Raw genomic sequence first — 17,235 nt, 5'->3', positions numbered from 1 at the left:
GAGTCCACATCTCTGGTAAATGCACAATATTGTTTTAATGCAGATTTTAGAATAATTGCACAAAAGTCTGTCTCAAATTTGATGGAAACCTTCCTAATGTCTTGGAGTGTGCAGTTTTGCTGTTCCTTTCATTCAAGGTTTACAAAATGCCATCTAATTTCCCCATCAATCTCCCTATGCCTATCCACTATATAAATTACAGGCTGCAAGTCAATTTACTTTCTGGTCTCATTGAAGCTGGGTCAGAATGTCTTTCTGCCCGTCTAGACTGGTGTTTGGAGGACTACTTGTTACGCTGAGTGGAACAGGGGAACCCAAGAGCAGACTCAGACGAGGAGACTGGGATGAAGTAACCAAGGTATTTATTGAAACACAGGGGGAAGATGGAGTGCAGGTCGGGGAGCTCGGCTGGGTTGCAGGAAACCAGGTGCGGAGGCAAGAGGGGGTGAGACAGGGTAAGCATGTTCGGAGGGGTATCCAAGGGAGTAGTAGAGTGGGGAATCCAGGACAGAGTAGCAGGATGACGAAATGTGGGACTGGAGACAGGGACCAGAGTCAGAGCAGGCAGAACTGTAGCGGAGAGGAAAACAGTGTCAGGCAAGGAAAACGGGCACAACAGGATCTAAATAGTAACAAACGGCTAGAACCGTAGACTGACTGAGCAGAGATTACGATCTGGCAGTGTGGAAGTGGCAGGGCTGAGTATTTGTAGAGGTCTTGATTATGAAACAGGTTGCAGCTGGTGGGGATCTGTTCTGACTCCAACACACACACACACACACACACACACACACACACACACACACACACACACACACACACACACACACACACACACACACACACACACAGCGAGAGAGGGAGAGAGTACTGGGGGAGTGGCGGCGGGTCGAGGAGACACAAGATGAGCAGTAGAAGGCGTTGCAGGAACAGATGTGACACTGGCAGAAGTCTTAAAGCGACGTTCCCTTGCGTATCTGGAGAGAAGAATGTTTAGTGAATAACTTGATTGTTTCAGGAATAAAAAATACACTTTGAAGAGAAGATTTTGGGCCAGCCTTTCTCTGGGCTGGCGAAGCAAAGTTTTGTCCTTGAAGACCTCTATCAAGTTATCCGTGAGTTTCCCCGAGCAGTCCGGGTTTAAAATGTAGAAGCCCTGGGCAATCTGTAGTAAAGTAGACAATTATTTTATAATATTTTATTTTACTTTGTTTTTTTGACAAACAAAAACATACATTGACAAAAACAATGGTCAACTTAACATGTACATACAGTACCAGTCAAAAGTTTGGACACGGCCTCCCGAGGGGCGCAGTGGTCTAAGGCACTGCATAGCAGTGCTAGCTGTGCCAGTAAAGATTCTGGGTTCAAGTCCAGGCTTGGTCGCCGTGACCGGGAGACCCATGGGGCGGTGCACAATTGGCCCGGCGTCTTCCTTGTTAGGGGAGGGTTTGGCCGGCAGGGACGTCCTTGTCCCATTACACTAGTGACTCCTATGGTGGCCCAGGTGCAGTGCATGCTGACACGGTCGCCACGTGTGTGGTGTTTCCTCTGACACATTGGCGCCGCTGGCTTCCGGGTTAAGTGGGCATTATGTCAAAAAAGCAGTGAGGCTTGGTCAGGTTGTATTTCAGATCTTGTCATATTAGCATTGACATTAAATCATTCAAAACACCTCAAAACAAGACATGGTATCAATAACGAGCTGAAATTAGCTACTTTCGGAAAGTATTCAGACCCCTTGACTTTTTCCACAAATTTTGATACAATACTGCCTCATTGCAAAATGAATTAAATATTTTTTTTTCTCCCCGTCATCAATCTACACACTATACCCCATAATGACAAAGCTACATTTAAGCACATTTATTAAAAAAAAGCAAATGGAAATATCACATTTACATAAGTATTCAGCTTTTTATCCAGAGATGTTCAATCGGAGTCAAGTCCGGACTCTGGCTGGGCTACTCTAGGACATTCAGAGACTTGTCCCGAAGCCACTCCTGCGTTGTCTTGGCTGTATGCTTAAGGTTTTTGTCCTATTAGAAGGTGAACGGTCACCCGAGTCTGAGGTCCTGGGCGTTCTGGAGTAGGTTTTCATCAAGGATCTCTCTGTACTTTGCTAGTCTAGTGTCCCAGTCCCTGCCGCTGAAAAACATCCCCACAGCATGATGCTGCCACCCCCATGCTTCACCGTAGGGATGGTGCCAGGTTTCCTCCAGATGTGACGCTTGGCATTCAGGCCAAAGAGTTCAATCTTGGTTTCATCAGACCAGAGAATCTTGTTAGTTATTGTCTGAGAGTCCTTTAGGTGTCAAGCGGGCTGTCATGTGCCTTTTACTGAGGAGTGGCTTCTGTCTGGCCACTCTATCATGAAGGTTGGTGGAGTGCTGCAAAGATGGGAAAACCTTCCAGAAGGATGACCATCTCCACAGAGGAACTCTGGATACAGCCGGGAAGAACTATTGGATATTAGAGCGGCGGTAACTCACCAGAACTACCAGCATTAATGTTTACATATCTTGTATTACTCATCTTATATGTATATACTGTATTCTATACTATTCTACTGTATCTTAGTCAATATCGCTCTGACATCACTCGTCCGTATATACACTGCTCAAAAAAATAAAGGGAACACTAAAATAACACATCCTAGATCTGAATGAATGAAATATTTTTATGAAATACTTTTTTCTTTACATAGTTGAATGTGCTGACAACAAAATCACACAAAACTTATCAATGGAAATCAAATTTATCAACCCATGGAGGTCTGGATTTGGAGTCCCACTCAAAATTAAAGTGGAAAACCACACTACAGGCTGACCCAACTTTGATGTAATGTCCTTAAAACAAGTCAAAATGAGGCTCAGTAGTGTGTGTGGCCTCCACGTGCCTGAATGACCTCCCTACAACGCCTGGGCATGCTCCTGATGAGGTGGCGGATGGTCTCCTGAGGGATCTCCTCCCAGACCTGGGAGGAGCATCCGCCAACTCCTGGAAAGTCTGTGATGCAACGTGGCGTTGGTGGATGGAGCGAGACATGATGTCCCAGATGTGCTCAATTGGATTCAGGTCTGAGGAACGGGCGGGCCAGTCCATAGCATCAATGCCTTCCTCTTGCAGGAACTGCTGACACACTCCAGGCACATGAGTTCTAGCATTGTCTTGCATTAGGAGGAACCCAGGGCCAACTGCCACAGCATATGGTCTCACAAGGGGTTTGAGGATCTCATCTCGGTACCTAATGGCAGTCAGGCTACCTCTGGCGAGCACATGGAGGGCTGTGCGGCCCCCCAAAGAAATGCCACCCCACACCATGACTGACCCACTGCCAAACTGGTCATGCTGGAGGTCATTTTTCAGGGCTCTGGCAGTGCTCCTTCTTGCACAAAGGTGGAGGTAGCGGTCCTGCTGCTGGGTTGTTGCCCTCCTACGGCCTCCTCCACGTCTCCTGATGTACTGGCCTGTCTCCTGGTAGCGCCTCCATGCTCTGGACATTACCTTGACAGACACATCAAACCTTCTTGCCACAGCTCGCATTGATGTTCCATCCTGGATGAGCTGCACTACCTGAGCCACTTGTGTGGGTTGTAGACTCCGTCTCATGCTACCACTAGAGTGAAAGCACCGCCAGCATTCAAAAGTGACCAAAACATCAGCCAGGAAGCATAGGAACTGAGAAGTGGTCTGTAGTCACCACCTGCAGAACTACTCCTTTATTGGGGGTGTCTTGCTAAATGCCTATAATTTCCACCTGTTGTCTATTCCATTTGCACAACAGCATGTGAAACGTATTGTCAATCAGTGTTGCTTCCTAAGTGGACAGTTTGATTTCACAGAAGTGTGATTGACTTGGAATTACTTTGTGTTGTTTAAGTGTTCCCTTTATTTTTTTGAGCAGTGTATATTTATATATAGTCTTCACTCATTCCTACTTAGATTTGTGTATATTGGGTATATGTTGTGTAATTTGTCAGATATTACTTGTTAGATATTACTGCACTGTCAGAGCTAGAAGCACAAGCATTTCACTACACCCGCAATAACATCTGCTAAAAACATGTATGTGACCAATAAAATTTGATTTGGAGCTCTGTCACAGTGACCATCAGGTCCTAGGTCACCTCCCTGACCAAGGCCCTTCTCCCATGATTGCTCAGTTTGCCCGGGCTTCCAGCTCTAGGAAGGGTCTTGGTGGTTCATGATTCCATGTGTTATTTCATAGTTTTGATGTCTTCACTATTATTCTACAATGTAGAAATAAAGAACAACCCTTGAATGAGTAGGTATGTCCAAACTTCTGAATGGTATTGTATATAGGAAACATTGATTGTGTGTGTGTGTTCGGGTTCGAGAGACAGTAAGCTAGCCTAATTCTTGAAACATGTACCCTGCAATATGAAAGTGAAGATTTTCTTGATTGATCAAAGATCCTTGTATTTTTGTGTATTTTGTATTTTATGTGTATTGATGTGTATGTGTATTGATGTGTATGTGTATTGATTCCAACTAACCAGCTTTGTACTAGTTATGCGGATGTAAGTAAGTAGCCAAGGCTTGTGCGTGCCGGAACAGCTCATAGGGAAGGAGACTAACACAAAGGGTTCTACCTGGAACCAAAAAGGGTTTACCTATGGGGACAGTAGAATAACCCTTTTTGAAACCTTTTTTCTAAGAGTGTAGTGTACTACAGCAAGTGGATCCAATTGAAATAGCATCGCTTCTCATAAAGCAGGTGCAAAATCCTTGTGTCCTGATTCAACAAACACCTCCCTTGGTGAGTCATGTAAAGTTTATCCCATTTCTCTCTTGCTCATTCTCCCTGTCACTCACTCAAACTCACACACATGTGCAGTTGCAGAGAAGAGGAACAGATTTGCCAATTACACCCATTTTAACAATGTTTGTTGCAGGAATTATATGACAGACATAACTTTTGAACAAGATAATATTTTGTTTATTTTTATTTCCTCTTTACACATACTTACATGTTTGCATTTAGCTTAATTTTAAGACTGCCAAGATGTCCTCAATTGGGGGAACCTCTGTCCGAGACAATGTCCTCAGGATTATGGAGCGCTGTGTATATAAAAAGTTGTTTGAATATTACAACATGTATTAGGTTTAAGTAGAACTTCACCATTTATAGTTAAAAATGGTCATTATCCAACTGATGCTGATCCTCAACACGAGGGCCCCCCAGGAGTGGGTGCTCAGTCCCCTGTACCAGAGCTGCTTCTACCCCCAAGCCAAAAGACTCCTGAACATCTAATCAAATGGCTTCCCAGGCCATTTGCATTTCCCCTCCCCTCTTTACACCGCTGCTACTTTCTGTTGTTATCATCTATGCATAGTCACTTCAATAACTCTACCTACATGTACATATTACCTCAATTACCTTGACTAACTGGTGCCCCCGCACATTGACTCACTATTGTTATTTATTTACTTGTTACTTTTTATTTCTTATTCTTGTTCCTATTTTATAAATTGCATTGTTGGTTAGGGGCTCATAAGTAAGCTTTTCACTGTAAGGTCTAATAACATTTGATTTGATTTTATTACCAGGTTATGATGAGGTCTTAAATCAGCAATACGTAACTTGTAGGGCGACCCGACCAAATTCATATAGACAAGTGAGTGGGAGATCTGTTCTATGTGCTCTATTTCTATGCATCTCGTTCTTACATTTCAGTTTTTTGTCTTTTACTTTTTGTACACCACTTTCAAACAGCTAAAAATACAATATTTTTTGGTTATGAACAGCATATTTAACAGCGGTTAAGATGGTACAATGATTCTCTACACAATGACTGCTTGTTTTGTCACATAAACTGAAATTAGGCTAACTATTAGAATTTTAACAACCAGGAAATGGCGGACCGATTTCTGAATATTGCATCTTTAACTATGACCAGTAGGCTTCATAATATAGCACATAGTATAGTGGGCAGAATTATGACCAGATGCAGAGGTTACAATTATGACAAATTGGTAGTATGGTAGTTAGAAAAAAACGTAATATTCTGGTCCAAAAAAATACGTTAAAAAAACATATTTTTTTCAACCAGTTCAACCATGTTTTTCCCACTGGGCCTGATTTTGTTTTATATAATACACAATTTTTAAAAAATAGTGTAGTTTATTCCACCAAACTAAATGTATATACTAGTCTTGATAATTCTTGACAGCAAAATACGACTGTTTTAATATATAAATCCAGCAGTGCTAGCTAGTAGTGCTGGGTGTTCTCACTTCCCTATATCCGCGTCAGAGTCAGCTGACAGAGAGGCTCTTTGAAACGGTCGACATCTTGAATTGGAATAAGAAAGTGAAATAATACAAAACCTTGATCTTAACCATACTGTTTAAAAATTATTGCTTTCAGGACACGTAGCAAAGTCTTGTGATCTAAACGGGCCTGTGCATCTTCAGGTGAGTTCGAGGGAGACCGCTGGGAACAGTAGCAATGCAGTACAATTTGACTGAGATGAGAGCGAATGAGTCGTGACAACCTTGCAGTACCTTGATAGCTAGCTAACAGACACATTTCGCATGCTAGCAAGTTGATTAGAACAGGCCATTTGAAACGAAGAAACGGTGTTGTGTTCAGTGATTTGGAAAAAGGGACATGGTTATAGAAATACATAAAAGGACAGAATACCTTAACGGTGATAGGTACAAAAATTGATAGCTAGTTTTCGGTGATAAGCTAACGTTAGCAAATTTTCCGGTCAGGCAGACGTCTAGCTGTAGTAACGTTGGCTAGCTAATTTCAAAACCTCTTACGTCAGCTGACATTAGCAAGCTAGGTACATTGGTTTGCTCCATCCCCATCGGAATCGACGTAACAACGATATTATAACTCGTATTTCATGTGTCAGCGCCCTTTGGCACTAATGATGTTCACAGGCCATTGCAATGTCAAGTTGTCAAAATGGACACAAAACCAAATGCCTTGAAAGTAGTTACGATGGTTGACGTTAACTGCTAGGCTATTCTAGAACGCTGAAGACATGTTGATGCATGAAATTATTAATTTAATAGGATTTGTGTTGATACAGTTTGAATGGATGAATAATTCAATTTGATTAGTCACATGTAAGTAAACGGTTGTATTCGGTGCGAGGTCTTTGCCAACAATGCAGACTTAAAAATGAAGAAAATGTGCAAATTATAACTGAACAAAAATATAAATGGAACCATTTCACTGAGTTACAGTTCATATAAGAAATCAGTCAATTGAAATAAACTCACTAGGCCCTAAATCAATTGATTTCTCATATCTGGAAATACAGATTAAAAAAAGGTGAGGCGTGGATCAGAAAACCAGTCAGCATCTGGTGTGACCCGTGGCGATTTTAGCATGTAAAATCTTGGTGGGGCAAACTCAAAAAAATGTTTTAGATGCATTCCAGCAAAGACACAACGCAACGCAACGCAACGCAACACTAAACTATACATTCATTGCACTATAACAGCGACAAGCGGTGCCCACAAACTGTTAGGGCCTACATAAAGAGAGGCTTACAGAGCTTTCTTTTCAGCACCATGGAGTTCATCCTTACCACCGCTACACCTGGCTGTCAGCGGAGCCTTATCTGGCAATGCAACAATTCATTCAGCTTTGTTTACTGCCTTTAAAAAAAACAGCTGATATGGCTGACTTTCTTAAACAAATGTGGTTTCTACTGACAATTGAGATGTACAAACTATGGCATGAGAGAACGATGAGCGGATAATAGGCATTCCATAATTTCGATTAAGACATTAATGAGCGAGCTAAGACGGGCGTAGTCAATATAACTGTGTTCAGCACTTTTGAAATGTACAGCGACAGAATGCAGAACATGGACTGCTCTTACAGTATTTTCCCTGCACACCAAGTCAGAACCTCAGGATAAATAAATGGGGCATATAAGCAAACAATGAAAGCTCTTACAATATTAGATGACAGTTCTCAAAAACAGGTTATAGGCTACATGTGCAGCACCACCAATTCAGAACAGTAACGTTAGGTGAAATTAAGAGGTGAAAATATACCAAATTGTTAGGGTGAGGCACATAGGCTACTAACAGCTTACTACACAACATACACTTATTATTACTTTCTTAGCCACCGTATACATATCTCCCTGGCATATTACATGATTTCTGCAGCAGCATACAATACATTTTTGGACTCCCCTTGGCTTGTGATGTGCTCACTTTTAAACATGAAGGTGGCCCGCGGGTCCTTTGTGGGCACATTTTGTCATCAAAGTCTGGCATTCTCTGGATATATGGTGGGAACTTAGAAAAAAACACAGCCACTCCATTGAATAGCAGGCTAGTGGTTGCTTTGCAATGCTGATTCCTTCCAAACGACTCAATGTTGAATTTGCGATTTGTTGTGTAATCTTTATCTCCAATGGCCGATGAGCACCGATACATTTTATCTATAATTTCTCTTCATTAATTCTCTTCATATGACAAGGATAAAAAAGGATTTGCCAGTAGATTGTCAACTTGATTCATGATGATGACTGCTAGCTAAGGCTTTGAAAGATAATGTTGATTTGATCAGTCCAATCAAAACTACTGTACATAGAACGTGATTTGATGTAATTTTATCTGTGGCCAATGACCTTGAGTCTTCTTGGAAGGGCACTTGTAATATAATTGTATGGCAGGACCCAAAGGGCTGAAATTTTGGATGTCTACCCTTACTAAAGACTTAAACTTGGCGATGACGTAGTGTCCCCATGAGTGACAGAACACTGAGCCCATTACGGCGCAATGCTCCTATTTTCTGCTGACTCGCCACACCACCACAGAAAGCAAGGCTGAAACACCTGCATTTTGTAGCTGCCGTACTCAAGAAAACAAAAAAGAGACCGTGTGCATGTGGCTTTATTAACTCAATTGTATATATATTTACTAGACGTCGACCGATTATGATTTTTCAACGCCAATACCGATTTTATTGGAGGACAAAAAAAGCAGATACCGATTAATTGGCCGATTTTAAAAATGTATTTGTAATAATGACAATTAGAACAATACTGAATTAACACTTTTTTAAACTTAATATAATACATCAATAAAATCAATTTAGCCTCAAATAAATAATGAAACATGTTCAATTTGGTTTAAATAATGCAAAAACAAAGTGTTGGAGAAGAAAATAAAAGTGCAATATGTGCCATGTAAGAAAGCTAACGTTTCAGTTCCTTGCTCAGAACATGAGAACATATGAAAGCTGGTGGTTCCTTTTAACATGAGTCTTCAATATTCCCGGGTAAGAAGTTTTAGGTTGTAGTTATTATAGGAATTATAGGGCGATTTCCTTCTACACCATTTGTATTTCATTAACCTTTGACTATTGGATGTTCTTATAGGCACTTTAGTATTGCCAGTGTAACGGTATAGTTTTCGTCCCTCTCCTCGCTCCTCCCTGGGCTCGAACCAGCAACCTTATGACAACAGCCACCATCGAAGCAGCATTGCCCATGCAGAGCAAGGGGAACAACTACTAGAAGGTTCAGAGCGAGTGACATTTGAAACGCTATTAGCGCGCTAACTAGCTAGCCACACGAAGAGCTGCTTGCAAAACGCACAAAAGTGCTGTTTGAATTAATGTTTACGCGTCTGCTTCTGCCTACCACCATAACAGGCAGTCCTTGTGGAGTGCAACGAGAGAGAGGCAAGTCGTTATTGCGTTGGACTAGTTAACTGTAAGGTTGCAAGATTGGATCCCCCGAGCTGACGAGGTGAAAATCTGTCGTTCTGCCCCTGAACGAGGCAGTTAACCCACCATTCCTAGGCCGTCATTGAAAATAAGAATGTGTTCTTAACTGACTTGCCTAGTTATATATAAAAAAAAAAAATTGGCGCCCAGAAATACAAGAGAGCAGTCACGTGTGTTTTTGAGGCAAAAGTCCGAGCTGAATCGAGCGGAACAGGTACTCTAAGCAAGCAGTGTTTTTTACATAATGTCACACACACATACGTATGTACCTGCTCTGTACACACGCTTGACTGTGTCTGGCTGGCCACATGACAACTGTTTCACTATTACTTTTGCCCTTTTATAGGGAGCAGAGGTGGACAGCCCACCCTGGTTGTCATCTTATTAAGGTCTTTGCAGACTGTACGTAGGATTCAGTCTTTTACAATTATCACGTCACACTGTGCGATGTTACCAAGTATGCATCTTTAGAAATAGTTTTTACATAAAAACATTGTCTGAACTCAAAATCAAATATGCTTCCCCAAAATAACACGATAGAAAGTTTTGTTTAGAGTAATAAAATCCCAACAGGCAGCAACATTTCAGATGTGTCATGTAAACAAGATTTATTCGGGAAATCTTGCACAGCATGTAGGCTAAGCATTTAAACCAAACCTACAGTGTGGCAAAAAAGTATTTAGTCAGCCACCAATTGTGCAAGTTCTCCCACTTAAAAATATGAGAGAGGTCTGTAATTTTCATCATAGTTACACTTCGACTATGACAGACAATGAGAAAAAAAATCCAGAAAATCACATTGTAGGATTTTTTATGAATTTATTTGCAAATTATGGTGGAAAATAAGTATTTGGTCACCTACAAACAAGCAAGATTTCTGGCTCTCACAGACCTGTAACTTCTTCTTTAAGAGGCTCCTCTGTCCTCCACTCGTTACCTGTATTAATGGCACCTGTTTGAACTTGTTATCAGTATAAAAGACACCTGTACACAACCTCAAACAGTCACACTCCAAACTCCACTATGACCAAGACCAAAGAGCTGTCAAAGGACACCTGAAACAAAATTGTAGACCTACACCAGTCTGGGAAGACTGAATCTGCAATAGGTAAGCAGCTTGGTTTGAAGAAATCAACTGTGGGAGCAATTATTAGGAAATGGAAGACATACAAGACCACTAATAATCTCACTCGATCTGGGGCTCCACGCAAGGTCTCGCCCGTGGGGTCAAAATGATCACAAGAACGGTGAGCAAAAATCCCAGAACCACACGGGGGGAACTAGTGAATGACCTGCAGAGAGCTGGGACCAAAGTAACAAAGCCTACCATCAGCAAGGGCATTGAAGATAAAACATGGCTGGGTCTTTCAGCATGACAATGATCCCAAACACACTGCCCGGGCAACGAAGGAAGGAGTGGCTTCGTAAGAAGCATTTCAAGGTCCTGGAGTGGCCTAGCCAGTCTCCAGATCTCAACCCCATAGAAAATCTTTGGAGGGAGTTGAAAGTCTGTGTTGCCCAGCAACAGCCCCAAAACATCACTGCTCTAGAGGAGATCTGCATGGAGGAATGGGCCAAAATACCAGCAACAGTGTTTGAAGACTTACAGAAAACATTTGACCTCTAACATTGCCAACAAAGGGTATATAACAAAGTATTGAGAAAAGCTTTTGTTATTGACCAAATAGTTATTTTCCACCATAATTTGCAAATAAATTAATTAAAAATCCTACAATGTGATTTTCTGGATTTTTTCCCCCTCATTTTCTCTGTCATAGTTGAAGTGTACCTATGATGAAAATTACAGGCCTCTCTCATCTTTTTAAGTGGGAGAACTTGCACAATTCGTGGCTGACTAAATACTTTTTTGCCCCACTGTATATTAATCTGACTATTCACACACACTCTGTGCAGGCCATTTCCCTATTTGTCATTCACCAGGATCGGCTTAACACAATAAAAGGCAAAACAAATCTGATACTGGTAGGCCTACGACCGTACGTATCGGTACTTAATCGGCAGACCTAGACCCGGTCACACTGAACGAGCTAAGATGTCCGACAATCGTTTACGTCCTAAGAATTTGCCTACTACGTGGAAGTTGTCTAGGACATCAAAATCGTGACATTAGACGACTAAAATCGTGCAGTCTGCAAAGGCCTTTAGCCAGCTCTCTGCTCGAACAGGGGTGGAGTGGCGCCTTCAATCAAGCTCAATCATGACATGAATTGGAAATGTATTTCCTATGGCAACTGAAGGTCAAATGAAATGGCAGATGTTTTTAATTCGTTAACAAATTTGCCTATATGACATCGCTCCTCTAAGTAGTGTTCATTAGGGTGCATAATGGAAAATGTTTTAAACTATTTGCACCAAAACACATGTATCAATTATTGGCTTTTTAGGTAGGTCCCTCCCTGTTTGTATGCTTTCTTCATTTTGGGACCTAATGAACACCACCCTGAATCCTCTCCTTGTTTCTGTGTGTTAACTATAGTCATGTCTTTCCAGGAGCAGTAATCTGGTATAGGCATATTTTATTGGTCTTCCTGAGGAGTGGGAAGGAAGAGGATTAGTCTATCGAGGGCTTTTCCTGTTGTGTATCATGCACTTTCTTAAACTATTCCTCCTTTCCTGCCTAGTAGAATCTAGATTAATGTAGTAGCTCTCTGTGCCTCTTTAGTCAGATATGTGATTTTATTTCTGAATTCTTCCTGACTCAAGATGGTTCCAAAATAAGCCTTTCCCCCTCTGATTTTTATATTGTTGTGCTGACTGCTGATCACTTCCCTACTCTCTCTCTCTCTCTCTCTCTCTCTCTCCCATGCAGTCATCCTCATGGCCTGTTATGACTGAGAGGCTGCCATCATGATTGGAGGATTGTTCATCTACAACCACAAGGGGGAGGTGCTGATCTCCCGCGTCTACCGCGATGACATAGGGTAAGTCCACAGAGTAGTGGAGCACGGTATACTGAAAGTACTTTTCTATAATTTTTTTTTTTTTAGCGGTTCGGTACTAACATTTTGTTACGTCTGTCAAATGTGTCTCACATGATTGAGAGAATCAAGTCTATTTAAAAAAACAATTAACACTTATTTTACCAGGTAAGTTGGCTGAGAACACATTCTCATATACAGCAACAACCTGGGGGGATGAATGGGCCAATTGTAAACTGGGGATGATTAAGTGGCCATGATGGTATGAAGGCCAGATTGGGAATTCAACCCCGGTGTCCTGGCTAACACCCCTACTCTTACGATAAGTGCCATGGGATCTTTAGTGACCACAGAGAGTCAGAACACCCGTTTAACGTCCCACAGGGAAATGTCCCCAATCATTTTTTTAGACCATAGGAATGGGTGCCTCCTACTGGCCCTCCAACACCACTTTCAGCAGCACTTCCAGCAGCGTCTGGTTTCCCATCCCCTTTATAGCGTGAGGGCAAAGTGCCTGCTCCTCTTAGTCATCCATTGCTAGGTTGTGTGGGCTGCATTGTTAGCTCCCCACCCATGCTGCACAAACACTTGAATAATGGAAGATGTAGAAAAGTTGAAACTGTTAATTACTGTTTGCAAAACAATGTCCATACAGGCTAAAACACTTTTACAATGCAAGACTATACTGGTAGCTTCCTGCTTTAATTGTAGGCTTACTTTCCTTGCTAGACATTACATTACATTTAAGTCATTTAGCAGACGCTCTTATCCAGAGCGACTTACAAATTGGTGCATTCACCTTATGACATCCAGTGGAACAGCCACTTTACAATAGTGCATCTAAATCTTTTAAGGGGGGGGTTACTTTATCCTATCCTAGGTATTCCTTAAAGAGGTGAGGTTTCAGGTGTCTCCGGAAGGTGGTGATTGACTCCGCTGTCCTGGCGTCGTGAGGGAGTGTGTTCCACCATTGGGGAGCCAGAGCAGCGAACAGTTTTGACTGGGCTGAGCGGGAACTGTACTTCCTCAGTGGTAGGGAGGCGAGCAGGCCAGAGGTGGATGAACGCAGTGCCCTTGTTTGGGTGTAGGGACTGATCAGAGCCTGGAGGTACTGTTCCCCTCACAGCTCCGTAGGCAAGCACCATGGTCTTGTAGCGGATGCGAGCTTCAACTGGAAGCCAGTGGAGAGAGCGGAGGAGCGGGGTGACGTGAGAGAACTTGGGAAGGTTGAACACCAGACGGGCTGCGGCGTTCTGGATGAGTTGTAGGGTTTAATGGCACAGGCAGGGAGCCCAGCCAACAGCGAGTTGCAGTAATCCAGACGGGAGATGACAAGTGCCTGGATTAGGACCTGCGCCGCTTCCTGTGTGAGGCAGGGTCGTACTCTGCGGATGTTGTAGAGCATGAACCTACAGGAACGGGCTACCGCCTTGATGTTAGTTGAGAACGACAGGGTGTTGTCCAGGATCACGCCAAGGTTCTTAGCGCTCTGGGAGGAGGACACAATGGAGTTGTCAACCGTGATGGTGAGATCATGGAACGGGCAGTCCTTCCCCGGGAGGAAGAGCAGCTCCGTCTTGCCGAGGTTCAGCTTGAGGTGGTGATCCGTCATCCACACTGATATGTCTGCCAGACATGCAGAGATGCGATTCACCACCTGGTCATCAGAAGGAGGAAAGGAGAAGATTAATTGTGTGTCGTCTGCATAGCAATGATAGGAGAGACCATGTGAGGTTATGACAGAGCCAAGTGACTTGGTGTATAGCGAGAATAGGAGAGGGCCTAGAACAGAGCCCTGGGGGACACCAGTGGTGAGAGCGCGTGGTGAGGAGACAGATTCTCGCCACGCCACCTGGTAGGAGCGACCTGTCAGGTAGGACGCAATCCAAGCGTGGGCCGCGCCGGAGATGCCCAACTCGGAGAGGGTGGAGAGGAGGATCTGATGGTTCACAGTATCGAAGGCAGCCGATAGGTCTAGAAGGATGAGAGCAGAGGAGAGAGAGTTAGCTTTAGCGGTGCGGAGCGCCTCCGTGATACAGAGAAGAGCAGTCTCAGTTGAATGACTAGTCTTGAAACCTGACTGATTTGGATCAAGAAGGTCATTCTGAGAGAGATAGCGGGAGAGCTGGCCAAGGACGGCACGTTCAAGAGTTTTGGAGAGAAAAGAAAGTTAGCTTACAGCTGAATTCACTAACCTAATACATTGTTTGTGATAGCTTTGAAATCAGTATATGTTGCGTTAATTGTCACCAAAAACATTGTTAATAAACTTTTTCAAAAACTCATTCACTTCTTCGTCTCCCTCACCTCCCGCCTGGTTTCCACTATAGATTCCATAGCCACATTCTACCTTGTGAAGGATGTCATTACTTTCTTAGAGACAACGCAAACTTTTATAAAAGAAGAGCTTGCTGCTTCTATGCAAATGTTGATCAGTACAATAAAATAATGTTCTCCTAGCAGTTGCCAATCAAATAAGTCCTAAATGGAAGGAAGGGATTGTTTGTCGTCTGTAGCCCCACGAAATCGGCTCAAACAAGCTCAATAACTCAATGCATGCATACGCTCCTATTGAATAATATGCATTTACCTGTATTATGAATAGACCTAGGCAACATCTTGATTTACCCAGTTTATCTGTAGATACATCAAATAAATGACCATTATGTTATTTAGTAGTTAGATTGGTAAAATTGGTAATGTATGATAGTAATATAAAGAAATGGTAAGAGAAGCTTAGGCCTAGCCCCAGAAAGATAGAGATATGCTGACCGCATGCTACGACACCGACAGGCATTTCTTTACCCTTGTCAGATAGTCTACTGCGTCTGCTTTACAGATATATGCGTACAGATGGAGGCTAATTCGTTCATTTTCTTTCCAAATATTTTTTTTCTAAGATAAGCATTATATTGTTAGATTATAGTAGTAACTGGTAGGCCTGAACGGGTCTTCCTCACCTCAAGTTCAACTGTCAGAGTCAGTGGGCCCCGGCACACCAACTGTCTTCATATCATAGGCCTGCAGTAGGGCTATAGACTAATTATAGCCACACCAGACAAATCCGTCACAAAAGTTTCAAACTTTATTAGGGTAATATCAAAAGTAAGTCAAGTCCATTGTTTATAGGGACAATACAAGCAGACTATTATATTGCAGCAAACACAACATTACATATGGAACTCAATTTGGCAAAAAATGTCTCAACAGAATGGTTTAAAACAGGTTATACACTGAGTACAAAACATTAGGAACACCTTCCTAATATTGCATTCCACCTGCTTTTTCCCTCAGAACAGCTTCAATTCGACAGGGCATGGACCCTACAAGGTGTTGAAAGCGTTCTACAGGGATGCTGGCCCATGTTGACTACAATGCTTTCCACAGTTGTGTCAAGTTGGCTGGATGTCCTTTGAGTGGTGGACCATTCTTGATACACACGGGAAACAGTTGAGCGTAGAAAAAACCTAGCAGCGCTGCAGTTCTTGACACACTCAAACCGGTGCACCTGGCACCTACAGTGGTTCCTCCTTTAAAAGCTGTGAGCTTACACCGCGGGACTTAGAGGTACCCAGTGTCACGGCTTCATTGCTCCAGACCACCACAAGGGGGAGTTAGAGCACTCATTATGCATTTGGGTCCCAAGGTTTTCATATGACCAATCATATCTAGTGGTTCCAATGACGAATTTGACGTTATGTCACCCGTCGCTGGTGACTTTTCTTCAGCAAAGATGACTGACAAAACATTATGGTGGAAGCAAATGTAAGTAATTATAACGTCATAACAAGTCAAGCAAAAAATGTACAATTGAGAGGAATATGTTAGTTAACTTCTTGGTGACAGGGGGCAGTATTTTCACATCCGGATGAAAAGCATGCCCAAATTCAACTGCCTGCTACTCATCCCCAGAAGATAAGATATGCATATTATTAGTAGATTTGGATAGAAAACACTCTGAAGTTTCTAAAACTGTTTGAATCATGACTGTGAGAAAACAGAACTTATTTAGCAGGCAAAACCGCGAGGGACAAACCATTCCGATTTTTTTTTTGGGGGGGGTCACTCTTTTCAATGAGGTTTCATTGGGAATCCAGATTTCTAAGGGACCTTCTTGCAGTTCCGACCGCTTCCACTGGATGTCACCAGTCTTTAGAAATTGGTTGAGGTTTTTCCTTTGTGTAGTGAAGAAGTAGCCCTGTTCAAAACGAGGGTCACTTCAAGTGTACTGTTAGATAGAGGCTTCAGTTTGTTTTCCTCCTGTATTGAACACAGATCATCCCGTCTTCAATTTTATGGATTATTTACGTAAAAAAATACCTAAAGTTGTATTACAAAGGTAGTTTGAAATGTTTTGGTAACGTTTACAGGTAACCTTTGAGATATTTTGTAGTCACATTGCTCAAGTTGGAACCAGTGTTTTTCTGGATCAAATGCGCCAAATAAATGGACATTTTGGATATATATCGACTGAATTAATCGAACAAAGGGACCATTTGTGATGTTTATGGGACATATTGGAGTGCCAACAAAAGAAGCTCGTCAAAGGTACGGCATGAT

At 42.5% G+C, this 17,235-nt stretch overlaps 1 protein-coding gene and 1 long non-coding RNA gene across 3 annotated transcripts in view; one reads left to right on the top strand and one right to left on the bottom strand.

The window, feature by feature from the left end:
• Positions 1-363: 363 nt before the first annotated feature.
• Positions 364-6,931, bottom strand: LOC118370496 (uncharacterized). The gene is made up of 4 exons (XR_004822804.2): positions 6,671-6,931; positions 4,995-5,085; positions 659-977; positions 364-570 (listed from the first exon to the last, which is right to left on the bottom strand). It is a non-coding gene; the product is annotated as an uncharacterized LOC118370496 (long non-coding RNA).
• LOC118370495 (AP-2 complex subunit mu) overlaps positions 6,261-17,235 on the top strand; it is a 47,099-nt gene continuing 36,124 nt past the window's right edge. Inside the window, exons 1-2 of one of the 2 annotated variants that reach the window (XM_035755533.2) lie at positions 6,261-6,441; positions 12,567-12,678. In XM_035755533.2, coding sequence (XP_035611426.1) covers positions 12,605-12,678 — 74 coding nt within the window. In that variant the 5' untranslated portion in view covers positions 6,261-6,441; positions 12,567-12,604. The remainder of the gene's footprint in view (positions 6,442-12,566; positions 12,679-17,235) is intronic. The other variant, XM_035755535.2, reaches the window with a different exon arrangement.

Source organism: Oncorhynchus keta, chromosome 33 (genome assembly GCF_023373465.1).
Source record: "Oncorhynchus keta strain PuntledgeMale-10-30-2019 chromosome 33, Oket_V2, whole genome shotgun sequence".
Lineage (NCBI taxonomy): Eukaryota > Metazoa > Chordata > Actinopteri > Salmoniformes > Salmonidae > Oncorhynchus > Oncorhynchus keta.
Note: the sequence above shows the minus strand (reverse complement) of the source record. Positions and strands in the feature narration are given on the sequence as shown.